The 27,037-nt window shown below is 35.9% G+C and overlaps 1 protein-coding gene across 2 annotated transcripts in view; it reads left to right on the forward strand.

Annotated features, from left to right (window-relative positions):
- The first annotated feature begins 245 nt into the window (after positions 1–245).
- The window catches only part of LOC140153081 (centrosomal protein of 128 kDa-like), a 56,153-nt gene continuing 29,361 nt past the window's right edge, over positions 246–27,037 (forward strand). For both annotated transcript variants that reach the window (XM_072175698.1, XM_072175699.1), the window contains exons 1-8: positions 246–368; positions 3,537–3,706; positions 4,668–4,754; positions 6,114–6,278; positions 8,061–8,135; positions 14,421–14,594; positions 16,300–16,437; positions 24,041–24,193. In XM_072175698.1, the coding sequence (XP_072031799.1) occupies positions 3,566–3,706; positions 4,668–4,754; positions 6,114–6,278; positions 8,061–8,135; positions 14,421–14,594; positions 16,300–16,437; positions 24,041–24,193 (933 nt within the window). In that variant the 5' untranslated portion in view covers positions 246–368; positions 3,537–3,565. The remainder of the gene's footprint in view (positions 369–3,536; positions 3,707–4,667; positions 4,755–6,113; positions 6,279–8,060; positions 8,136–14,420; positions 14,595–16,299; positions 16,438–24,040; positions 24,194–27,037) is intronic.

Below are 27,037 nucleotides of genomic sequence, written 5' to 3' on the forward strand. Positions count from 1 at the left end.
TAAAATATAATTTCTCTAATATTTATTTATTGAATTTTTGAATTTCACTGTTTAATTAGGAGCTTTATGGGTTTATTGATAAAATTTTGGAAATATTTTTGATGTAAATATTTCTTTACGCCAGTATTTGCGCCACCAACGGCAACACAAATACAGCTATAAACATGCTCATCTACAGAGTGCAAAATTAAGTGAAAGCAGATCTAATGCGTATTGTGCTGAATTGTGTCTCTAAGTTGAGCGTAAAAATGTAACCGTTGAGCCAATCAGCTGGGCATATGTTGTGAAGCAAAGAGCGGCTGTTTTCAATTTGATGTTTTAATATTTTTTAACCCCCTGATATACTTTACTGCGTCTGCATTAGGAAGGTAGGTAAATGTCCAATATAAGGCAAAATGTATATTGTCTTGACGTTTCGTGCCATTTCTTGTTTGATGTAAAATTGTCAAAAAATTTTAAGCTTACCTAAATTTTTATTACTTCCGTGGTCCGAGTACGCGCTGGTGAATTGCAATCGCGTAGAAGTGACAAGGTCGCCTACTACGCGCCGCGCCGACGACCAATGGTTCAACCAGCTTGTTGTCAAGTCCGTTGATCAGCCAATCAGCGTGATTGTTTATATCTTCTGTGTGTACGCTCGTCTACTACGCTTGGCGCACAGCTCGGACCACGGAAGTAATAAAGAATTAACTTAAACTAGTCCTAGACTGTCCTAGTCTAGTCTAGATAGACCCTAACTGCATGCTGCATGTATAATCAAATTAAGTATTTCTTGGCCAAACCGGAACACTGTGAACGCTAGTGGCTCCGCGATGAACACACGCGAATATAGCGCGGTACAGAAGAAAGTATACACGCGCCTTGCACTGCGCACATGCTTAGTACACTACATGGACGCACCGCGCATGTTCCAGTTTGGCCAAGAAATACTTAATTTGATTATAGTTGTACTTGTAGTAACTACAAATTTCAAACGTTTGAGGACTTGTTCTCAAGTTCATGAAGTTGTAGGTACTCCTGTAGGTATATCCTGTCTGGACACATCACACTTCACGTGTGATGTGTCCTGCTATTCACCAAACTCCGATATGCAGTCGAAGTACTTCGAGGACGGCCCGTCACTTTTAGCTTCCTGAGAACACTTTACGAAACCACAAACTCACTAACTTCAACTTGCACTATTCATAACATAAAACATATATTAATTATTACCGATCCTACAGAATAACTTACATACATTGTCAATTTCATGGAATCCCGTTGCTGAGAATCGAAAATTCCACACAGAAACGTCAGACATGCTTCATAAATCACAGCTGTTACGCCGACTTTATACAACTCGCTCGTTTTTACAGAAAAGTGAAGCAGCATGGCACTGCAGCACAGTGCACTATGAGGCGGGGGTGCCGTGTCATAAATCGAACAAAATTTTCAATAACGGGTAATAGTAGGATTTCAATTTTTTATTAATGAAGTTACTTGTAGTTTTGAGGAATGACAGTTGTTTTTGGAAACTTAGATGTTTGTTTCAACTGATGATGTAGGATCGCAAGGTGAGTGAATTCGTGAAGAGATTTCCTTGTTTGAGTGATAGTAGGATACGGGACGTAGGCTAAAATAGTACTTTGACCTGCTCTGACGTCTCAATTCACACGGAATTATTCGTACCTGCTTAACAGACATAGTACCGGCGTTCCCAGAAAAAAATTCATAGTCGCAGAAAAAAATCAAGACAGGAAAAATATTTTGAAACATCCTATCTTTTAATACCATTTTCCTGCAGATCTGAAAATATTCTGTGAACACACCACCTCTTGTAAAAATATATTTCTGTGAACTTTAAGGATAACTGATCAATAAAATTGAATGCCAGGAATATTTGTAAACAAAATATGAAAATAAAAAGATGTCTTTTAATTTGTTGATTTAAAATTTTGTATGACTCGATCGACTGTAGTCTCTAAACGCTGCTTCTACAACAGGAGCTCCAGACCAGATGATCGTATACACCGCTTGGATCCCAGAATGTATATGCGGTCTAACCAGCATCTTGTTTTTCAAGGGTTCATACTACAAAATTCGCCATACAATAGTCCCAACTTTGCATAAAAATTGTGTTAAATTGGTACAATATTAACAATTGTGTTGAAAATTGTGTTTGCTAGAACTTGTGGTGAATGTGATCTCTACAAATTTGAAATGAAAACACAACAAATTGAGTGATATTTACGATTATGTGCGCATGAATTAACACACAATGTCAAAACACGGTTAGCTTAGACTGCTAAGAATACGTGATTTTGAAGGCCAAAAACGGAAAAAAACCCGATTTCACGCCAAAAACGCAAAATCTTTAAAAAAAACCCAATTTTTTGTTGTTGCGATTTTTAATTTTTTTCCCCCGGATTTGGAGAGTCCCTGGACCTAACATCAAGTGCTACCATCATTAAAAAATTTGAAAAAAAAAAAAAAAAAAAAAAAAATAAATATCGTAACCACTCTGGTATAAGCCCACCCCCCTAAATGGGCAATTTCACTTCAATAATGGGGTGGGCTTATAACCGGGGAGGGGCTAGTAGTTGAATTTAAAAATAAGAACAATCTGCCTTGGCATTTGAATATGCCCGATGTACCAGCAATTTCTTGTTCATCTTTGTCAATTTTTTTATTTGTAAGTATGGAATGTTAATTTTTAACTGATATTTTTTTTAATATTTGTTCGTAACTGTGAAAGAAAAGTAGCCAAAATTGCTACCGGGCTTATACCCGAGTGCACCCTTGTTCTCGGAATGGTTTGAAAAATAGGGGTGGGCTTATAGCTGAAGGTGGGCTTATACCCGAGTGGTTACGGAAACAAATTAAAAATCGTGTTATTTAAAAAAATATTTCGCGGATTTTGAGAGTCCCTTGACCTAGAGTGAAGTACTGCAATCATTTGTGGTTGATTTAAAACAATTTGGAAAAAAGTTACTAAAAAATTACAAGTTTGTATCCAAATGGGACCGATTTGTAACTTGTGTTCACTGCATAATCTATTAAAGATATAAAAATCCATTGGTTTTGTACACAAGTCTATCTAATAGATTTTGAAGTGAACACAGGTTACAAATTGGTCCCATTTGGATACAAACTTATAATTTTTGGTAACTTTTTTCCAAATTTTTAAAAATCAACCACAAATGATTGTAGCACTTCACTCTAGGTCAAGGGACTCTCAAAATCCACGAAATATTTTAAAAAAACCAATTTTTAATTTTTTTCCCCCCAATTTTTTTTAATGATGGTAGCACTTGATGTTAGGTCCAGGGACTCTCCAAATCCGTGAAAAAAAAATTAAAAATCGCCAAAAAAAAAAAAAATTTAGATTTTTTCAAAAATGTCAAAAAACCGCATTTGGAGCCAAAATATGCAAATTGCGGCGCAAATAACGCAATTGCGTATTCTTAGCAGCAAATCGGGGTGCTTAGCAGCCCTATTTTATACTTTACAGGTGCAACTCTGAAGGTTTAAAAAAATGATATCTTTACTATTTGTAGGTCACACGTTTGGTGGCTAAATAATATCCATGATGTCAAGCGAGAGTGATGGTTATGATGCAACTGATTCTAGTGTTCCATACAGACGCGGAGCACCACCTAGGAGACGTGGGAGAAGATCATCTGCATCCACCGCTGACCAGATAGATAGCATCACATCGGATCTTAAGGTATGTCATCAATGACCTGATCTGTCAAAATCGGACAATTGTAACCTGCAAGTGGTAAAACACTATGAAATTTGACCTACTGTCCTTCATGATTAATTATTAAAAGACTTTCCTTATCACAAAAATCTGAAAAGGTTATCAACTTATCATACATGAAACAGATTTTTAAGTACCCGTATGTAAACTATATATAGAATGATATACGGTCCACAACTTATAAGTTCCCCCCTAATACTTTTTAGAATAAGTCAAAAATATTTTACGAAATGTGAAAATGTAAAAAGATATATGTATAGCCCTTTTTTGTTTTACACATGTGCACCAATTTATAGTGTCACATGTTATTGCGTTCAGTCACAATGGTTAATTGTGTAAGAAAAGAGGCTGTTTTAAAAGTTGCACCTGAGTCCATCGCAGTCAGGTTTTCTTTAACAAACACATGAATAGATCTGGCTACTGTATTGTTTGAGAGCTGACTCCTATGGACTCAGATGCAACTTTTAACACTGTTTAAAACTGTCTCTTTTTTTACATAATGAACCATTGTGACTGAACGCAATGATGTGTGACGCTATAATTTGGTCCAAATGTGTAAAACAAATATGGCTACCCATACCTTTTTACACGTTTGCATTTTGTCAAATAGTTGTCGATTTATTTAAAAAAGTATTTAGGGGGGAACTTATAAGTTGTGGACCCTATGTTATACATTATGTGTGTGATGATTATGCAGAGTTCCTTGTGTTGGAAATTGGTAAAATCCAATAACATTATGTGTACTGTATATGTGTGATTCCGATGTGTGTTCCCTAGACTACCAATGAAGTAGCTGGGCAGGAATGTACCTCTGGGGCAGCAGTAATAGGAATATGATACTAGTGTTCTATCCATTCTGACTTTTGGTCCTGAAGTAGAATGCGTAAAATGTTGTGTAAAAATAATACTTTCAAAATTGTTTCAGGAAACCAATCGCAACCTTCGATCTGTGGATGGATTATTAGAACAATATAGGGACACCAACAGAGAGCAAAGTACTGCAATTGACAGGGTAGGTGAAAGGGCAGATGCATTTGCTTGCAAACACAGAATGTTTCACAGAAAACATTTAAATGTCAGGTTATATTACGTTTAAAACATTTTATTAACATTCAGAAAACATTTTTAAAAACTTGATGCAAAATATTCTAACATAATGTTATTTTAATGTTGATAAAAGATTTTGAAAAATATTTGCCAACAACAAACATTCCAACAAATATTTTGCAATAACATTTTTGACAACATGTTTTGTTGTATTACTGAACATGTTAATCAGGACTGTTATTGAAAATAAAGACAAATTTCATAAATCTGGTCCAATAAAACAGCACTTACTGTGGACGTTTCGAAATCTGTCAGATTTCTTTATCAACACAACAAGTTTTACACAGAAGGTCGTCACAACAACTTCAGTGTTGATAAAGAAATCTGACAGATTTCAAAACGTCCACAGTAAGTGCTGTTTTATTGGACTAGAACTATGAAATTTGTCTTTATTTATTATGTTTTGTTGCAGTTTCATACTTTCATATAAAAGTTTTTTATTTAAGCATATTGTCACAACAATTGAAATGTTATTTAAAAAATGTTTTGACCAAAACTAAGCAGTGTTTATTTGTAATGTTTTAAAAACATTTTGTGTTTGGTGGGTACTCAGTGACATCACATGAGCCAATTTTGTTAGATCCTGGAATCAACCATTAATACTACGTCAATACTTATTTTTGAAATGAAGTATCAACTTATTATCAGAAGTAATGGTAAAATTGTATTTGGATTATACATACAAAGATTAAGTATGTATGCAAGATTGTGTTATAGACCCTGTTTACACTCAGAGAAGTTGATTTCATTTGCGACATCGATTTCAGATTGTGACTAAGGATTAGCGTAAATTATTTGTTGACAGGGTGTTTACACAGTAGTCAACTTCAAAACAAATTGTGAATTTGACTTGCTCATGCTTGAAATTACCATTATGAAGTCGGCTTTTAATTGCGTGTTCGTTTACACTGCAGAAGCCGGGTTTGAAGTCGAGTTTGAATTTGATAAATGTTGCTCTGGGTCATCATTAGAAGTTGACTAATGAAGTCAATTCAAAATGCAGCGACCCTGTTTAGACACAAATGTGTAACTAAAGTCAACTTCAGGGTCATAGTTTAAAGTAAAAATGAAGTTTTATTAATAACATTCCTGCCAAATGTGATGCTGCATACACCCTTCACAATTTAATTTCAGTTCTTAATGCTCCTCACTTTAGCAACTCACTCTCCCACTTAGTCACTACAACTCTCGGACTCACCCAGTCACTGTAATAAAGCATACCGGTACAATAAAAGTTTGATTAATTGTCACTTTCTTACTTTAGCTGCGAGAAAACCTTGCTCGTTCAACCGATAAACTCCGCAATGAGCGTGTGCGTCGTAGGTCACCTCCTCTTCAGAGAAGCAACAGGAGCACATTGAGAGCAAGTGATTTAGAGAGTAGTCGTCAACGGAGATATAGGACAACCTCACCTCTCAAGGACTATAGGGTAAGATGACAGTTCTTGTTTGCTAAAAGGGACTAGGACTAGTCACGCATGGCCACAATTTACATCCCGGTTGTTGGTGTTTTTTTTATTGGATGGTACTTGTTAAAATATATGCCTACTTTCACCTTATTTCAATTTGAAATAGCACCTAGTACTAAATAGGTTCCACCTTGTCATGGTTTTTCAGTCCACTTAAACTTTGATGTTGGAATCTTAATATCAATTAATTTTTGTGTGGTGTATTTGTGCAAGTCACTAAATGAATTTTGGCTGTCCTGTAGATCATTCCTATTGATTGCTATAGAGCTTTTCAGCGGCTGATTGTAAATCATTGGAAACTAATTCAAAAAGATGCCACACGCAGTAAACAAAACCCACAACAGCATGTTTAATGAGCATTTGGCATAGTATAAATGTGCACACCAATCATGTACCATGTTGCTCTTAATTGACACAAAGTTAGCTATCTCTAAGGTCCGCTATCTCTAAGGTTCGCTATCTCTAAGGTTTGCTATCACTAACGTGTAAAGTCTATGGAGATCAGAATCCCGCTATCTCTAATAGAGAAAAAGGTTTGCTATACCTAAAAAAATGTCCGCTACTTCTAAGGTTCGATATCACTAATTTAGAATAAGGTTCGCTAGTTCTAAGGTTCGATATCACTAATTTTAAATAAGGTTCGCTATCACTAATTTAAAATAAGGTTCACTATTACTAATTTTGAATAAGGTCCGATATCACTAATTTTTTGAAGGTTCGCTATCTCTAAGGTTCGCTATCACTAATTGCAATAAATTTCCGCTATACCTAAGGTTCGCTATCACTAATTTCGTTTAAGGTTCGCTATCCCTAATTTATCAAGGTTCGCTATCTCTAAGGTTCGCTATCACTAATTTCGATTAAGGTTACGCTATACCTAAGGTTAGTTATCACTAATCTTAAATAAGGTCCACTATCTCTAATTTTAAATAAGGTCCGCTATCTCTAATTTCAAATAAGGTTCCCTATCTCTAATTTTAAATAAGGACCGCTATAGCGAACCTCATTTGAAATTAGAGATAGCGAACCTTATTTAAAATTAGAGATAGCGAACCTTATTCAAAATTAGAGATAGCGAATCTTATTTTAAATTAGTGATAGCGAACCTTAGAGATAGCGAACCTTAGAGATAGCGAACCTTAGAGATAGCGAACCTTAGAGATAGCGAACCTTAGAGATAGCGGACCTTATTTAAAATTAGATATAGCGAACCTTAGGCATACCGGGATTGTTAAAATTAGAGATAGCGGACCTTATTTTAAATTAGTGATAGCGAACCTTAGAGATAGCGAACCTTCAATAAATTAGTGATAGTGGACCTTTTTTTAAATTAGAGATTTATTTAAAATTAGAGATAGCGAACCTTAGAAATACCGAACCTTTTTCAAAATTAGTGATATCGAACCTTAGGTATAGCGGACCTTTTTCGTAATTAGTGATAACTAACCTTAGAGATAGCGAACCTTAGAGATAGCGAACCTTAGAGATAGCGAACCGTAACCGTGCTTTGTACCCCCTCAACATTGTTCTTGGGTAGAATTGTGTAGTCAATAGAAACAGATAATAATGACTTTGTCTTTGTTTTGCACATTGTTACAGGTATTATATAATTATGTAAAATTATTTCCTGTGACCAAAGAATGTACATAAAATGCTTGGTATAGAAAATAGTGATTCTTTAAAAACCAATTAATCTCATCTCAATATTATGTCAAGTTTTGTTATTTGTTTTTGTTGCATTAGTCTGAAGTTGATACTGCCAGCACAAGAACCAACATATTCCGACCATCTGTCCGCTTTGATGACAATATTGATGAGGTATGATTTTGAGATAAATATAAGATAGGAATTGTTGTTTGTCCAAGATTGAAATCTATAGGTGTCAACCTAATATTCCGCTCTTCTCCAGCATGCCTCAGTTCAACACAGTTGCTCAGTTGGTTAGAACATCGTGCTAGTAATATAAAGGTAGCTGGTTCAAATCCAGCTAGATGCACTGGGGTTTTCTTTTCAACATTACTGTGTGCTGGCTGCTCTGGCTACAGATGAAATTTTGTTCATCCTATCAACCCAGAGAACTAAGTATAATACTTTCATGGTAGAACTTGTTGTCTAGAGGTCTTTGAACCTGCAGACAAGATGTTTGACCTGTTTTCACTACAAGCAGTTATTCACCTTTGCTGTTGTCTCATTAGAATACTTATAATTTGTATGGAAACATAATTGCTTGCAATGGCTGCCATGTGAAATTTCTGTTAATGTTGACATCTTTGTGAGTAGGTAAGTATTCCTGTAACTCTCTTGGAATTACTGACTTATGATTTAATTATGCGGAATGTAAGTTCTTGATTCTGTATCAAATGTAGTGACATTATTATTTTTCTGGAATTAAATAAATTACTGATAATATTACAGGGGTGCAAATTGTGATTTCTTCCTCAGGAGCAAGGTTTTTAGGCTCAAGATTTCCTCAATCATACCATACATAAAATAGCTTTATTCTGCACTTCAAAAGATGAGAATGTTAACATAGAGTGAATTTTTAGAGCGACTGTATGTTAGGTCTTGGAGCTTCCAAAAAAGGCTTTGTGGTGACATTGTGCGCGTGTAGCGCACAAAAATTTGGTATTTTACACTAATTTGGGGTCAATTTTGGTCGGACAGAGGCTCCTTTCCCTTTTAGTTTCCTTTACCCCTTTCCTCTTTCATTTTTTTGTCACAGGAGCACAACTTGTTTAGTGCTTTATATGATTCTTCTTTTTAAATTTCCTCAATATTTTCCAGATTGTCCTCTTCTCAGTGGCATTAGTATTGATACTAAGTACACTGAATTCCTTCATGACTTTTGTTCCCATAAAATCCTCATTGCTGCCTCTCTATAAATTTCCTCAGGTATGATTGCCGCCTCTCTAAATTTCCTCAGATATGAGTCCTGTTTCCACCTGTCTTCATCCAACTTCTTTTTTTTCCTGTTAAATTACATTGAATACCTCCTATGGTGGTGAATTGTAAATTTTCTCATATCTCATTTCCATATTCTAACACCAACACCTTCCTCTTTTTTGCTCTTATTTCTTGAACAATAATGTGAATTCCTCCAAATTTTGCACAACCAGTGTCTTTAAAGATTTTCTCTCTTCCATTCAGTAGCGTCACTTCCTCACAGCCATCCCCTATTAATAGTATTATCTTGTACCTCACTCTTCTTCTGTTTCTTTCCTCTTTCCCCTCTTCCTCTTCTCTTTTCTTCTCTCTCCCTCCTTTTTCCTCTCTTTCTTTTTTCTTCCCATGGCATTATTCCCTCTCATTTCCTAGGAGCGGTGCTCCCCGCTCCCGCACAATTTGCATCCCTGGATAATAAGATGTGCAAAGATCCTTTTCTAAGTTGCATTCTGTATCACTGTCATATACAGTAAATGACATGCAAGGTAGAGAAGGTCTTTCAAAGATGTGTCTTGTTATTTAATTCATTTTTTTAATGTTTGCAGTAAATTGGTTCATAATCTACATAATAAGGTAACAAGATTCCTGGATAAAACATCATTTTTCAAATAAAAGAAGTACTAACAAATGATGTGTTGATTTTAGTACTAAAATCCTAATGCTGCACCCATCTGGATTTTAGAATTTGATGGTATCTCAAATTTGAAGGTGTCTAAAATTATTCCACCCTGTTATTTTTGGATTTCATATGTTAGTGCCCCTGCCCTGAAATCGTAAGGAGGAATACTAGTTAAGGCAACCTTTGCATGTATGACTTCATTCCATTGCAAGCAACAATAATTTATACTAAGTTCTTACTATTTATACTAAGGGACTTTTTAGAGCATATTTAAGGGTCAATTACCTCTCAACTATTCCACAGTTGGAAGATTCTGATGCATAAAAACTATTGTGTTTACCTCTAGTGTCCCTTCTGACTTCCTCACAGGAAGCATAGCAACTCCTCAAAGATGCCTCCTCAGTGATATCAAAGGGCTGACATTATACCAGATGGGTTTTTAACATTAACGGTCGTACTACTATTCAAGGGTCTTGAATATTAACAACCACTATCAATACAGTATTATTAGCCTTCAAATGGTAAATGAATACTAATCAAAGGGTATCTTAGCCTTCCTGTTTGGTAAGGGTACCAAAATCCTAATTCTGCACCCATCTGGATAAAATGGATTTCATGTGTTAGTGAGGCTGTTCGGAAATCGTAAAGAGGAATACTAGTAAGGCAACTTTTGTATGTGTGACTTCACTTCACTTCAACGATCAACAATAATTTATACTAAGTTCTTATAAAGGACCTTTCAGAGCACATTTAAGGGTCATTTACCTCTCAACTGAAGATTCTGATGCATAAAACTATCGTGTTTACCTCTAGTGTCCCTTCAGACTTCCTCACAGGAAGCATACCAACTCCTCAAAGATGCCTCCTCAGTGATATCAAAGGGCTGACATTATGCCAGATGCTTTTGCTTTGGATTTGTCAGTAATGTAAACCCTCTAGATAATTCAGGATGGAATTTTCAAGGAGATTGCAGGAATGCCAACACAGACTACCTTCTGGGACTATCCTCATGTAAATGTCATACTGTTTTGTGCCACTCTTGTTTTTCACAGTTTTCACTCCAATTGAGGATAAGTAAGAAAAGCAAAATGTGTACAGACATATATTTCCATCGATTTGATTTCCGCATTTACATCTTCAAAGGTTAGGTCATTAAAGCTAATGACTTCATGTATTTGAGTTAATTCCACAATAATGGTTTTAGGTTAATGTTTCATGCTATAGTGTAGAGTCCAAAGTTTTACGGAAAACGGAAAAAAATCACTGAATCGGAGGTACAACATGGAAAATGACATTTTGTGTGATGTGACAAAAATTGATCAAAGATAATAGATGTAAATGTTAAAAACAGTCATGAGTTGGGTATGTAAATTTTATGGTAAAAATACTGTTATAATGCCGAAATAAAAGGTATATACTACCAAGGTATGAACCGCCTATCCCTCCAAAAATCTTAACAGTCGGTCTGTTATCGTGAGAATATTCCAATCAGAGCATATTGATTGCGATATTGAACACTTTATTGTGACATTAATATCATTGTTTATACATTTTAAGCTTTATTCATGAAACAAGATTTACAAATTTTACAACACGGATTACAACACGGAAAATGGATTTTAGAAAATGGTAAACTTCGGAATCTATGCTATTGCCATATGTTGTTGTAGAATTGTCAGATATATATATGTAGATGAAGAGGGACTTTGGGTATATTCTTTCTATAGTGTGTCTCGTATCAAGTTGACATTAACACCATGTTGGATTTTGCAGTTGCAGATTTGAATCGGTTTGTTTACGCAGTTGTGTTGCAAGCGTATGGACAAATTGCCTTCTGTGTATGTGTATTCGCCTTGGGGGATTAGGTTAGCATGCATGATTCAAATCTGCCCCTGTAAAATCCAACAGGACGTTACTCTAAACTTGAGAAGTGACAGACTAAAGTCTGTGCATTCAGCTGAATTATAACAGTACATTCGTAGGAGCCACAAAGTTTTAAAAATGCACTTACATACATGTACTAATTTTGATTTTGTCAAGTCAAATCATGTCTTCCGACAGGGGCATATAGATTTCAACTGGAATAGCCCATTAGTTTAGACAGGCGGCATATAGATTTCAACTGGAATATCCCATTAGTTTTAACAAAAGAAGCTGCAAGAATGGAATCAACCACATACATTTTGCATAGGTGAATGACCTCGGTGCTAGCCTAATGTTAAACAAGTAATAATAATTTACAGAAAGATGCAAATTGCTCAACAGAAATGTGATCAATTGCATCAACAATATCTTGTGATCTCTACACTTTGTATTAAGGTAATTCACCTTTCCTTGCCAGCCAAATGTTCTGTTGAACAAGTTCCCCTAAGAGGTCCATGCAGTTATTGGGATATATCCAAGTGGTAATCAAATTAATACCACAATTCTCAAGAGTACACTCTGCCTTGTTGGATAGGGTTTTTCCCTCCAAATGTTAGTTATGCAACTCTGTAAACTCATCATGAGGAGTCATTGGGTGAAAACAATGTACCTGTAAAGGCTGCTGTAAAATATTTTCAACATTTTGATTCCGATAAAGAATCTTTAATTCTGGCCTAGAAACATTTTTTATTTCTATGGAAAATGTGGCCAAATTTCTCACCAAGATAAAACATGATTTTCCATAGTTGTTATTATCTATTTCTTTATAATATGAAAGCAAAATGTTGCCACCAAATGCCAAAATTCAACAGAAAGAGGCAGCTTCTTGATTTCCAAGATTTTTTTCCCAAGGCATGCTTGAATTTTGAAAATGTTCTCGTATTAGTAGTTGATCTTGATATAAAGCGAGATAGTCAAGGAATCAGAAATCATCCTTAAAGCGTTTTTTGAGTATCTGGTTATAAAGTGATGTGTCTTTTTTAATTGAGTAAAACAATTTTTATATCTTTTTTCATTGAACATCATTCATTTTACCTTACACAATTTTCATTGAACACAATGCAAGGGTTCCAGCAATTTCACTGACCTCATACAAAGGGTCAATGCCTTTGACTTTTGATTTTGACCTTGAGAATTTTACTGAAGAGTCAAAAATGTTGAAAAATACATTAGTGCTAGTTCTAACACTTTTCTATATTGACTTTGAGCCTTCACTTTGATCTTTGACTCTTGAGAATTTTACCCAGTGAAATTGCTTAGTTACAATATACTTTTGAGTATTCTTTTCTGATGTAAAGATTTATTAAGATATATGACAATTTGTGTTCCCATGAAAATTGTAAGATACCAAAGAACTTCTTGACTGAATTTTACTTGCTTGATCCCATCTCTGATAGGTAATAATGAATTTTTAAAAAGCAGCTATTGGGGCTACAAAAAATTTTCACTCAGGAGTGCGAAATATCCCAGTGGTGTCTGCTAGCTCTGGGTGTTCAGGAAACACACATTATATCACAAATTATGCAATGTTTTCAACCTAATTAGTGCCCTGGATGCTTCAAGTAAAAGTCATCTGCATAATTACCTTAATGCTTAATAATTACCGCAAATTGAAAGTCAAACTAGATGTTTTTCATTCAAAATAATATTGTACTTCAGGAATATACCCCAAAATTTCACAGCCGTGTTCAGATGTTTTTGCTGTGATATGACTGCAATTTTTTAATCCTATATTGGACTATTCCAGTTGAAATCCATCCATACACCATCTATGGAAGATATGACATTAATCTTCCATACAGGGAGTGTAGATTTCAAATGGAGTTACCTGAATGGGTGACTCCATTTGAAATCTACACCCTTATGTGGGAGATTAAGATCATGTCTTCCATAGAGGGTGTATGGATTTCAACTGGAATAGTCCATCAAGAGCACTGAAAGTGTGGTTTAAAATGGATACATGTAATAGAAAAGTTGACAATGGGGCATCAATTAGAAGAGCGGCACTAATTAGGTCAAATAGATGTGTTTAAAACATCTCCCTTTATGAGATTCATGAATATACATGTACTACTTGAGATATGATATTTGGTAATTTTGATTTTCAGCTTTTTATGAGGTATAATTGCAACTACGTGTATCAGATGGAGACATTGATATTTCAACTTAAAGGAGTACTCGGTTCAATAGCCTTTTGGGGCATGTTTTGCTTATTTCATTTCGTTTTTTATAGTTGTAGTTTTGCAGTTTCTAATTTCTGTCTTTTTATTCATTTTGACATGTTCATCAAGAGCCACAGGATCATTGTATGATCTAAGAGTGTAATATTTCGATTCCAGGGCCTCAGATTTGACGAGAATGAATTCATTCTCTTAATGATTCTCGTAACATTTGTTGCCAGAATCAATATATTTCATTGAATCATGCAGTAAGTAAAGCGACTTGGATGCTTTTTGATTCTTGCAAACTGGCACAAAATCTAGACCCTGGATTACTTTGAATGCCTATGTTAAGATGTACTGAGACATATGAGATGCGTATACTTCCTAGAGGACACGGGGCAGCTCTCTGTGGAAGGGATTCTAAGGCTTTGTACATTACATTTTGTTTGTCAACAGATTCATGAAATTCACCAGAATGTGAGAGACCTAAGTAGCGACAATCTGAGACTGGGCGAGGAATTAGACAGAGAGATACAAAGACGTAGCCAGACGGAGATGGAAAGTAGAAGGTCATTGCTGCAATTGTCTGAGAATCTCAGGAGAACACAACACATGGATAGGGGAGACAAGGTAACATGATTTATACTCTGTTCTGTATAAGGTGGGACATGACATGACCTTTACAAAAATGTATAAATTTTGCACAAATGGTTCAAAGGTCATGTTGCCAACTTGTGGTAGAACATACTTTAGTTGTTAGAGCTCATTTAGAGAAAGGTGGATCATTATTATGGACAGGGCATATGAGATAACAAAGGTCAATGGATGGGGTCATGTTTCACCTTATACTGAACATGACCCAGTGAACTTTGTTAACTTAAAATCTGGAGAATATGGGACCTTAGGGGAGCTCAGAACTATCAAATTCATAGAACCTTAAAACACTAAGATCTGTCATAAATTTTACAGAGCTTAAAGATCTCACAGCACTTTAGTTTCTTTCTTAGAACCTTAGATTTTGGAAGTACTTGAGAACCTTTGTATCTCTCTGAAGTTAGAAGTACTTGAGAACCTTAGATTTTGGAAAGTATTTATGATCCAAAAGCCCTTAAAGAGCTCCCAAATGTTTCTGTTTACTTTGCAAATAAATTTATTGGTTTTAATTTAGATAAGCATTAGGCACTAAGAGATGCATTTCACTGAATCTCACATACTTAATATCAAACATAATAGCCTCAAGTATACATATCTGTCATCATTGACACTTCAACAAGTCAATCAAGTTTTAGTTTCAGAAAACCATGTTAATCCATGTTATCCATGTATTGAAATTACATTTAGCATACATTGAAGTGAACCACTTGTAGAGATTGGTTGTACGCTGTTGATGTCACATAGCCATATAATTAGGATTATATATCCAGAGCTTAATGTAAAATAGGACACATGAAAGCAAAGGTGTTGTCACAAATTCTTAATTTAATAGTGTAAATGAGTCTACATATGAAGATGAGAGACATATCAAATGATATTGTAGAGATTCATCAGGTTTGTTAGTAATCAACTATTAAAGATTGATTTTTTTACCAAATCCAATAGAGAAGTGGTGAAATGATGGTAAAACTCACCAACTGAAGTTTCATCCATCTAGACCAGCTCTGCTACCACGGGAACTAGTGTTGCCAGTCTTGTCGTATGGATTAGGAGGAAAGGAGTTAACAACATCATGAACTGAGAAAAGGGCACATACAATCTTAGTAATCTGTACAGTCCTCTGCTACAAAGTGACAAAAGGACACAAGTTCCCGCTGTAGCAGATCTTTATTTGCCATATATTACAGCATTTTTTTTGTCTTGGCATCACCAATAAAATAAATGTTAAATTACAGTTGTTTTGGGCATCTGAAGAAATCTCATATTTTTTCACAACCCCAGTAAAGTTGGACCTGTATTATTGATCATCATTCATTTGAGATGCATGTTTTTGGTTCTTATATCCAATTCACTATACCAATTTAACTCAAGAACTGTTGCCAGGGCTATAGATATATGAAGAGTATCTACCAGTACACATTGCTCAACACAATCCCGCAACAAGACATTAATTCATTTTTCCGTCCATTCCTTTTGGAGATGACCTGTAACTTGCAACTGGGAAAAATAACAGTAGGACCTAGAAATAGATTCCAAAATAAAAATTATAGTGTTCCAATGAAAGTCTTTGCTATATGTTGGTCTGTTTTCAGAATATCTATATTTATTGAAAAACACATTTTCCAACCATATCAAGTATTTTGTAAACTTGTGTTACCTATTGTATTACCATTTGTTTCAGTCTTCTGCAAGAGTAGAAAAGAGATTACGAGATATTCAAGATGAACTGAGACAACAAAGACGACAACGAGAATCTAGGGACACAAGGTCATCAAGGGAAGATAGAACGCAGGCTTCAATCTCAGCTGAGCTAAGAGAGGTGAGTGGAATATAGGGGTCAAGGTGGGCGGCGGCGTGCGGGCCCGCTTTGGACTGACGCGGGCCAGCCGGCATTAAAAATACTGGTGTGTGTTTTTACACTTAATTTTTAATATGATTTAAAACTGGAAAATCTAGCTTATGACTGAGTTAAAGAAAAATTACGAGGAGCATGGGCTCTCGGTCTCAGGACAGGGTCTTAGCTAGAAATTGAGGTTTGCCCGTCATTTGAATAAAATTACCTGTCCTAATTTGACCTCTAAAACATTTACCAGACATCTATAGCCCATTGGGGGTTCAACAAGTTCAAATATGTGCTGATATGGCCTTGTTCTACAAATTGGGTCTACTAAAAAGGTCAATTAGCTTCTCAACACGTACAAGTTATAATATAGCATCTGTCAAAGGCATTAATTTTGCCCGTCCCAGGAGCAAACTGGCCGTCTAAAATGACGGCCAGACGGGTGGCTAGCTAAGACCCTGTCTCAGGACCTCATGCTTGAGAAGTAAGAGCTGTACCACTGAGCTATTTAGAACTTGGTTATTATGTGAGAAATAGAGAAATACAAATTGGCTGTTGACTACCATTGTAGAAGTAGAAGTATTTGTTTGAAGCTCTATTTTCTACTCTTTTTACCTGAAATTCAACAACTTCATATAATGCATTTTATAGTTGGGTCAACTTTATGATGAAATGTGGTCAAATAACTCCCCAAAATGAAAAAAAGCATGCACCAACCGTGCCATGCAGGGGGTTGTGGTGTCAACGAAGATTATCCGCACAACCGTAATTTGAATAAACACTTCCTACTTCTTGATGCAACAAGTTGCCTTCAAAATAACACTACAAAGTCAAGACCATAGCAATATAACTAATTAAATTGTTTTATAAATAATACCACACATTTCATTTTCTAAGACTTTTTGAACAGGAGTGAATGGATATCAATGTAATTCAATATATCAGTTATTTATTGATTAAATATGTACATTTAAATTGACAAATTTAGGTATTTGAACAATCAGTTGGAAGCTGTTCCGTGTCAGTGCATTTTACTGTTGTGTCAGTTGGACAACTGCTTGGTTACTGACATGTGTTTAGAGTAGAGTATTGAAGTTATCCTGTGTGTAATTTTTGTTCATGTACAGGCGATTAATTGGAACCCAACAAAAGAAATATGGAAATATACCCTGTGTGGAATATTAAGTTCATGTCTTCCGTAGGGGAGTCAATGGATTTCTACTGGAATAAAACCTCGAAATTTGAAATTTTCATTAAATAAAACCATCATTAGTCATGCACAGGGCATAGAAAAGGGCAGGAATGAGGTTCACAAAAAATCTTAAGAAGTGGCAGAAAATGAAATTGAGATGACATGTAAAATGCAATAAATTGTCACTAACTTGCTGCATTTGTCATTTTGTTTTTGTTTAGGGGTACTACACCCTGTGGTAAATTTGTGACTATTTTTGCATTTTTCTCAAAATTAATAACACATTGGTAACAAAAGTTATGTATATTATTGGGGCAAGGAATCCAATTACTACACTGAAATTTCAGTGAATCAATACAAGCGGTTCAGTAAATATGAGAGGAAATGAAGTACATCCTAGCGGTACCTCATTTTCTATCACAAGTATCGAATCGCTTGTCTTGGGTCACTGAAATTCCAGTGTAGTAATTGAATTCCTTGCCCCTATAATATACATAACTTTTGTTACCAGGGTGTTATTAGTTTTTGAGAAAAATGCAAAAATATTCACAAATTTATTGAGGGGTGTAGTACCCCTTTAATGCACAATTAGTGCATCCAAAGGCTATTTTGTGGTCAGAAAGTTTGAGCAAATATCAGAAATTTTCTGCATAGTTTAAAAACCATGCAGAAAATTTCTGACTTTTGCTCAAATCGGCTTGTTTGTTCCCGAAAAATTGCTTTTTATGGCCTAGTCATACTTTTTATCAGGCTTATTAATGATCTGGTTTTGAGATATTTTCTCAAAATATCAAGAATCACTGAAACAATACCAGGTTTGTTTGTGCTCATTTTAATGCATTGTTCCCCGGTGGGGTCACTCCCTGGCAGGGGGGACACGTAGGACCGTTACCACAAGTACAAATTACCCCCTTTCGCAGTTGATTTCGAGGACAAATCATGAAATTTTACCCCCTTTTTTACTCCAAAACAAGGACAAAATAGTACTCTGAAACACCCCTATTTTTTAGATTCCGAGGACACATGATTTGCAATTTTGACCCTATTTCAACAAGGACAAGGCTTTTATGAATGTTTTTTTTCAGTAATTAACAGGGCATCACAGAATTCAAGTAGTACCCCTTTTATATTATATATTATAAATCAGAAATAGGGCCAGCTATCCACGGGATAGGGAGAAAATAATAAGAACCCCTTTTTTCAATTTCGCGGACATTTGTGCGATAAAACACCCCTATTTTTTCAATTTCACTGACAATTTTATCCGCGGACAAACCCTGAAGATGACCCCTTTTTCCGCGATTTTGGTAACGATCGTGCGGTCGGTATTGCAAGTTGAGAGACCCCACCGGGCATTGTTCATGCTGATTCTAAATATACTCATGAAAATTAACAATTATGAAATTTTTGAATTAAAAAAACTTGTCATCTGCAATCGACACCCGCATGGAGAGGGAAAGCGAGTTAGGTGTACAAACCCCGACTAATGTTACAGTGTATGTGCTTGATTATTTTACAGTAACATGAAAGAATCCACATTTTTAGTGCTGTAGTCAGTAAATATTTCTTTACAATGAAACAAGTAATAATATCCCAAAAAACTTCCAATCAGATATACTACAGTAGTGTATAATTTCCTCTTTAACTCATATTTCATGCTTGAGTACAACAGAGAGAGAGAGGAGGCTGTGAATAAGACACATTACTCTCTATGGAGTAATATATTCATGCATAACTAACATCAGTGAGCAAGCCCTATAGGCAAAACTGTCTGGCAGAAGTTCATAATACGTGATGTGATTAAGCTCTAATGGGTCATTCGTCAAGTGCATTCCAAGTTCAATTTTTCATCAAATATTCTTCCCAATTGAGCATTTTCACAATATGCTGAAATTGCCATCAAAATTGAACTTATGGTTCCTGAGAGATGTGATTATTTTCATGATGCTGAAAATAATAAAATACATACACATTTGAATACTTACTTTGTTCACACCAAGTTGTGTTGCTCGATCACACCATATATTCAAATTCTACTGTAGCAAGTTGAGAACCACCCTGTAAATTTTATAATGAATGGAGATTGTGGCATACTGTTTTTGTAATGTCCGTCTGTACATCCATACATCTATCTATCGGTACCTCCGTCCAGATGCTGTAGCTCTTTTTTAACAATGTACATCAAAGTGGAGGCATGTGTCAAGAACCGCACATGTCGAGAACTGCAAAATAATAGTATTTTTATTTGAAATGACATCTTTATTGACGGTAGTCAGTTGGGGTGCCAGGAATTTTTTTTTTTTTTTGGGGGGTGGGGGAAAAGTGAATTTCAGGGGGGCCTGCCAAAATCAACCAATTTTGCGCAAAATTGCCACAAAAAGTTGACATTTTTGTAATTTGGGGTTTCTACAGGGGCAGGGCAAGAAAAATATTTAGGGGAAAATGCCCCCTTGCCCCCATTTTTTTATAACTTTATCACCTATTTTATCACTAGTGAATTTGACGTAAAATTTCCACGCTCTTTATGCGCAGTTGTCATACGTTTTCAGCAGGTCAGCGGCTAGATGTTCCTGGCCTCTATTTTTTGCCCAGCATATTATTTATAGACATCATCATACCAGTCAAAAATGATGTATACATCATGCAAAAATTGAAGCATCTTTGGGACTTTTCCCCCTTAGCAATTGTTACTTGTCTCTGATATTCACTGTATTTGACTTCTGCTGTCTTATATTAGGCTATATTTTCATTCAATGGCTTGAAGCAAGTGCTTGAAGCCCTATATTGTATAATGATACCGATTATTCTGCTGCCTTTGATAGTTGAAGTTTGAGAGGCAAAAACTTGTATAATTTGTCTAATATTAAAAAGTAACATGGAAAGCTCATAAACAGTAACACACAACTTAATCGATCATTCAACATATTTTTTGTCACATGAAGTTTAAAATGGAACGGTTTTAAATATGATATGACACATTTCAGTTAAGTGCCCTAGTGAGTAATGAAAACCCATGCCTTTAATTTCTTAATATGTTTCTTATAATTGCAAAATCTGGCCTTATTTTACTCATGAAATTATGAAAAATGTGAAATGTTTATCACTTGCCATTTATGCCGGTAAAAACTGTTTTTGCTTTAAAGTGGAAGAAAACGCTGTTATAACCATGGTTTTTTCCACCTGTGGCAAACACCTGCGAACCCTGACTGGTAGCCCTAGCCTTGGCCTACCTATTACTAGATACCTAAGTAAATACCAACCTGCTGTTTGCTTGGTGTTTAGTATCTTCAACTTAGGCTTATGTTTCCCACTAATGTCGATAGAGGGTTGCATTTACGCTGGCTTTTACCATTCTCGCAATGCGTCTGCAGATCTGTGCACAAATCCATTTATAGTGAGTTAGCAATGAATATGTGTCATGGTGGTTTGATTTTGTGATGCCGCTATTTTTTTTCTTTGAAGAAGGAAGAAGAAAGATAAGGAAAAAATGGAGGCATGAATGGAAGAAGATAAAATGAAACCATGGGATTAATACTGGTGTACAACTAATCCATCCAATTTCAAACCCTAAACAAGCCCTGTCCACCTTTTTAAACCTAAACACTTTTTCTTGTTTTTCCAAGTGTGGTCACTTTGTCGAGACCTAGCAAATCCTATTTTAGAGCATAATATAGCAAATGATAGAATTTGGATCTGACTTGTGTTCGGAATGTATACTGAGTGTTAAAGAATATTGAAAATGGACAAAATGTGACACAATCTGGTCTATGGGGGCTAAAGGAGGCATTTTTGAAATATTGCAAACATTAAGCTATCATATACTGAAAACACCAAAGGTCTTGCATAGTTGGTTCTAAAGTAATGAAGTTTTGTGATGTCTATTTTCACGTAATTTATTGTTTTTTACTCCATATTTTTGCCTTTTTTTTTCAATTTCAAATTTGCCGCCTTTGGCCTTCATAGACCAGATCGTGTCATAAATGGGAGAGGACAAAATTACGATAAATCATAAAGCTGTACTTATTGGGAAGCCGTAATACTTAATTTATAACATCATTTGTAGAATATTAAATGTCAGCTGGATCAATGTTTCCTTTCGCAGGTTTAATTTACCTTCAAATATATGTGAATCTTTTAATCAAACTGCATATTTTTAGGTTTATAAATGAATTTGGATTTGTTGTCCAAATTAACACCACTTATTATTAGTCCCTTTTGAGGTGTTTTTACTTATTTTCAATTGTCACCACTTTCATTTGCATGGAAATTCTTTCACCTATTTAATTTAGTCCGGGACCAAACTTTATTCAACTTGTTTTACCATGTCTACAGGTAGTCGGAAGTAACATCTGGGATTATATAGAATAATTGCATATACAGTTGGACACAGCACCCACAGCAAGTGTATTTTGCATAATGTGTGATGGGTACACTTATGAGCTTACACTCAAACTCAAAAGTCACACAATCCACAGAGCGCACTTGACACATGTGTACTGCGCCAAGTGTTTGTATATTCTATATATGAAGCAGTTATTGTGAGTTGAATTAAGATCCAAATGTTGCCACAGGGTGTTTTATCCACATAATTGGGCTACTTTCAAAAGTCACTGCATGTCAAGAAAAATTGGGCTACTTTTGCAAATATTGAAGGCTTGCATAGCAAATCCCCTTTATTTACACAATATTTACATACTTTTGTTATAAAAATGCAGTTCTGATGCCTTCAGATAGGAATGCGACAAACATCATTCAAACCTAATACCTATAGATTTATATCTTCCGCTCTTCCCCAGCATGCCTCTGTGGCTCAGTTGGCTAGAACGTCATGCTAGTATTACGAAAGTCGCCTGTTCGAATCCAGCCAGATGCACTGATGTTTTTTCTTTAACGTTTATGTGTGCTGGCTGCTCTGGGGAAAGATAAAAAATTTGTTCATTTTAGGATGTTGGGTGCATTTTTTGTTGTTGACAGGAAAATATTGGGCTTTTTGAAGCTACTAGAGCGCCATCTACAGCTGTCTTGCCAGACTGCTCGCAGCACAGTTGGTCTTAAAATTTATTACAATCCTGATAACATCACTACTTTCATCATTTTCATAAACAAGTTGTATAACTGCGATGCTTCACTTGAAATGTAATAAGCATGATTAGGAATAAAAACAAGATATCTCATGACATGAACAAGTCTCGAAAAAATGGTGCCCATGAAAAAATGGTGCCCATGTTGGCGCATTGTTGATGAGGGTCACTGATGCAAGGCTCAAGTTACTTTGCCTCTGGATATCCTGGCGTATGTGTTCCAAGAAAAACAGCTCTGTAGCTTGACATTGCTGGACTACTTGTTGTGATACAAACAATGTAATCGATAGTTCATACAATGTTGAACCAGTATCAAGTGGAGCAAGTAGGCTGTCAACAATTTTCCATATGTATAAGTTTACAGGTTACATTTTGACTGCTCAGTGCCAGAAGTGGGTAAGTGCAATTATAGTTGCCATGTGTAGCTGCCATGTGTAGATGAGTACAACATACTGTGTGTAAATGGCCAAATGTTCACAGGGCAGCTATTGCACTTGCCCACTTCTGGCACTGAGCAGTCGATGTATACGTTTACAGGTTACATTTGTCTTATTTTTTTATCAAAAAACTTATGCAAGAAAAAGGAAGATTTATCACTCGTGATATAATGTTTTGAAGAGTTCCCTTTACAATTAAGCAAACTCATAATGCTCTCACCATGTTACCCTGCACTATACTATAACAAATTATGCATATGATACATGAAAGTTCATTAACTCAACAACAGCAGATCGTATCAACATTTGTAGGTCAACAGAGCAATTTTGGTTCTTAACCCTAACAGCCTCAGGGCTTTTAGGCGACGGGAAGGGAAAGAAGGAAGGAATAAAGAGAGAAAAGAAAGAAAGAAGTTGTTTGCTCTGGGTGGGATTCGAACCCGAGACCCCTCGCATGCCAAGCACACGGTCGGCGACACCTTGCCACGGGTCTTGGGCTTCGCTAGCCAGCGAAACCATGCCTATATATCACTTAGGGCGATTGCGTCATCACACCACGTGGGATGCACGCACGAACAGCGCATATATCAAGTAGTATTTTGTAGTACACGGTACGGTTAGGGTTAAGATAGCTCTTGATAATAAAGTATCTCAAAACTTTGAACTTTTTATGTTGAAACCTATCTTGCAGAGCACTAATGTCTACTTTGAAGTATTTTCAAACAAAAGGTAGACAGACTTTCAGACAGCATCACTAGAGATTGAAAGGCAGACGCAACCCATTTACAAACGTAATGATGTATGCTCTACAAAGTACATCAGCTTTGTTTTTTAAGTCTTTAAATCTTTCTTGCTTTCTTTTTCAAATACAGGCTGTTAAATCTCAGTCGCAACAACAAGACAGGGAATTGAGAGACCGCTTACTGCAAGCTGAGGCAGAGAAACAGAGGCTAAGCAGTCAGTTGGAGAATGCTCAGCGGAAACTGGACCAATCAGAGGGTACTAATACTGCCCTCAGTAGCCAGGTAAGAGTTCTGTGCTTTAAGGGGGATGATGATGTACACATATCCAACTGTTCTGGCTATCAACTCAACTCTATCTATTTTCTGTTGGTGTCTTTGAATAACTTCTCTACAATGGTTACTCTTTAATCATGGTACTTAGCTGAAATGCCCTCATCAAGTTGCCATGGATAGACTGTTCTGTAACAGTCATACTTGTTTCAGATAGACTATACTGCATTCATACACTCTTAGATCCACATAGCCAATCAGAAAAGCAGTTAGAAAAATATGCTTAGTGCATTAATATTGTATAATTGCACGGACGTGCACTCCGCGTACTACGCGCAGTGCTTCCGAACGCGTTCGCATCTCGTAGGATTGATTCATTTTCCTTGCGGGTTGATGCATTATATTTGCTCGTATTTTCCAACATTTGTAGTGACAATTTTGTTATAAAATTAGCAAAAGTTACAGCTTTTTATCTTGTGTATGAAATAGGTTAATAAATGCGTATTACTTGTTGCTCGAGAACGGGGCTCGTGCACTAGACGCCTCAACATCTCAGTACGCGTGCATTATTTTGTACAATTTCACTCTCAACAAGTAAGACACATTCATTAACCTATAATTCAGTGATCTATGAGAAAGGAACAGAAAGAAGGGTATATTCCAGTTGAACAACTATTAAAGTTTTTTGTCAAGACCAAAAGAAAAACTTGCGTTTTCTGCTGACAGTTTGTCTGCTGACAGTAGTTGTCTTAATCAACAGACCTGATAAACCTCTTCGGTCATATTCCAGTTGAAATCTACACACCCCCTATAGAAGTCATGACCTTAATCTTCCACACAGGGAGTATGAATTTCTTCCACACAGGGAGTATGAATTTCTTCCACACAGGGAGTGTGAATTTCAAATGGGGGTTATCTGAAGGTGTGACTCCATTTGAAATCTGCATTCCATGTGTGGGAGATTAAGGTCATGTTTTCCATAGGGGGTGTGGATTTCAACTGTAAGAGCCCAATGCAATCAACTTCATAGCATAGAATGATCCCATAGATTCTTTGCATGGATCTGGCATCTTACTACCAAAACAAAGTTTTCCCTACAAATGCATGCACAAAAAGTGCATTGTTGTTTTTCACACTTTTCTAGCAATGCCCCAGAAGGCTTTTAAAAGCAAAGCGTACGTGGTAATTAAAGCATGCATATGAAAGGCATACACACACACAAAACACCCTTTGTTGGTAGTACCTCGTTTTGAGATGACCATGCGTAGAGTTAGTAGAATGAAACTAATTTTGTGAGTAAATATTTCATAGACGATGGGTGATGACATAGGGTCTATCACCAACCTCACTGTGAAACATGGTAAACAAATTGATACTGAATATGGGAAGGAGAAAAGGAAAAAGTTGAAAGGAAATAAGATTTGCAAGAAAATCCGAGCTCATACAAACAAATGAGCTATGGATTAGCCCAGGAGCAGGTGACGACAAAGATATATCCCACAAACTCTTGACCTAAGCTTGTATAAGGCATAAACACATTAAGATGGTTTCTTGAAAACCAAGATGCAAAATATACCTTTTATTTTTTTTCAAAAATTATTTTTCTTTCCTAATATATGCCTCAAATCACACATATTGATGGTGAAGACAATTATAACATGGGTTTAATATAAAAAGTTTTTTGCAGCATTGAGGATTGAATTTTATTTATTTTGTATTTTAAAATAATATGCAAAAAAAACCTTCAATTTGGGGCTACTCACCAGTAGCATTGATATCATGTTTGTTTGTGTATTGTGTTGATGTCATGAGCCATAAACGTAAGCCACATATGGCAATGAGCTATTCCAGTTAAAATCCATCCCCATGGAAGACATGACCTTAATTTTCCACACAGGGAGTGTGAATTTCAAATGGGTTTCCTGAATGAGTGACTCCATTTGAAATCTACACCCCTGTGTAAAGATTAAGGGCATGTCTTCCATAAGGGGTGTGTGGATTTCAACTGGTATATAGCCCAATGTATTCTGTCACAGACTGAGTTCTCTTAACAGTAACCTCAAAGTGTGCACTTTCTAAACATGTCAAACAATTGCTAAAGAAAATGAAATGCATGCTGCCTATGGGAAACATACAAACTTTGTTTCTTTTTTTTTTTTTTTTTCCTTTTTTTTTTTTGCCTAATGAGAGCAAGTTATTTTGAATATGAATGACTGCCATGTTTTTCTTCTTTGAGCCTTCAGGGCTCACAATTTAAAAATGAAGAACATAGAAATAAATAAAATAAGAAACTTGATTCTGATCATTGCCCTAGTTTTACCTGTATAAATACAGTTTACCATCCTTCAAAAATACACCAGCAGCCCTAATTGTTCCACTATTTCTTAGTGTTCATTGCCCCACATTTAAACCATAAATAATTCACACTTATCTACCTGGCCGCTGCTGCATTGTACATTTCACACTCGTATCACACCTTGGAAATCAACAAAAAGAATAAGTTGTAAAGTACATGACGCTTTGAGTGTCACAATCATCACACTGTATCATTTTTCAGCCTGAGGTATCGTTGCCAGAATCTCATCCGTACTGACTTGCCAGATCAAGTGTTCATTCACCCTCTGGTGAAATTTGTTAGGCTAAAATGAGTCTATTTGGTGGATTTTTCTCTCTCTGAGACGAGTTATGTGAGTCATTTTGAACTGATTGAAACATTGGGCTATTCTATTCAAAATCCACACTACCCCTGTGGAAGATTTTGGAAATATCTGTCAAAGTGGGAGTATGAATTTCAAATGGAATGAACACATTAAGTGGCTCCATTTGAATTTCATACACCCTCTGAGAAAGATTCAA

Source organism: Amphiura filiformis, chromosome 5, assembly GCF_039555335.1.
Source record: "Amphiura filiformis chromosome 5, Afil_fr2py, whole genome shotgun sequence".
Taxonomy (NCBI): Eukaryota; Metazoa; Echinodermata; class Ophiuroidea; order Amphilepidida; family Amphiuridae; genus Amphiura; species Amphiura filiformis.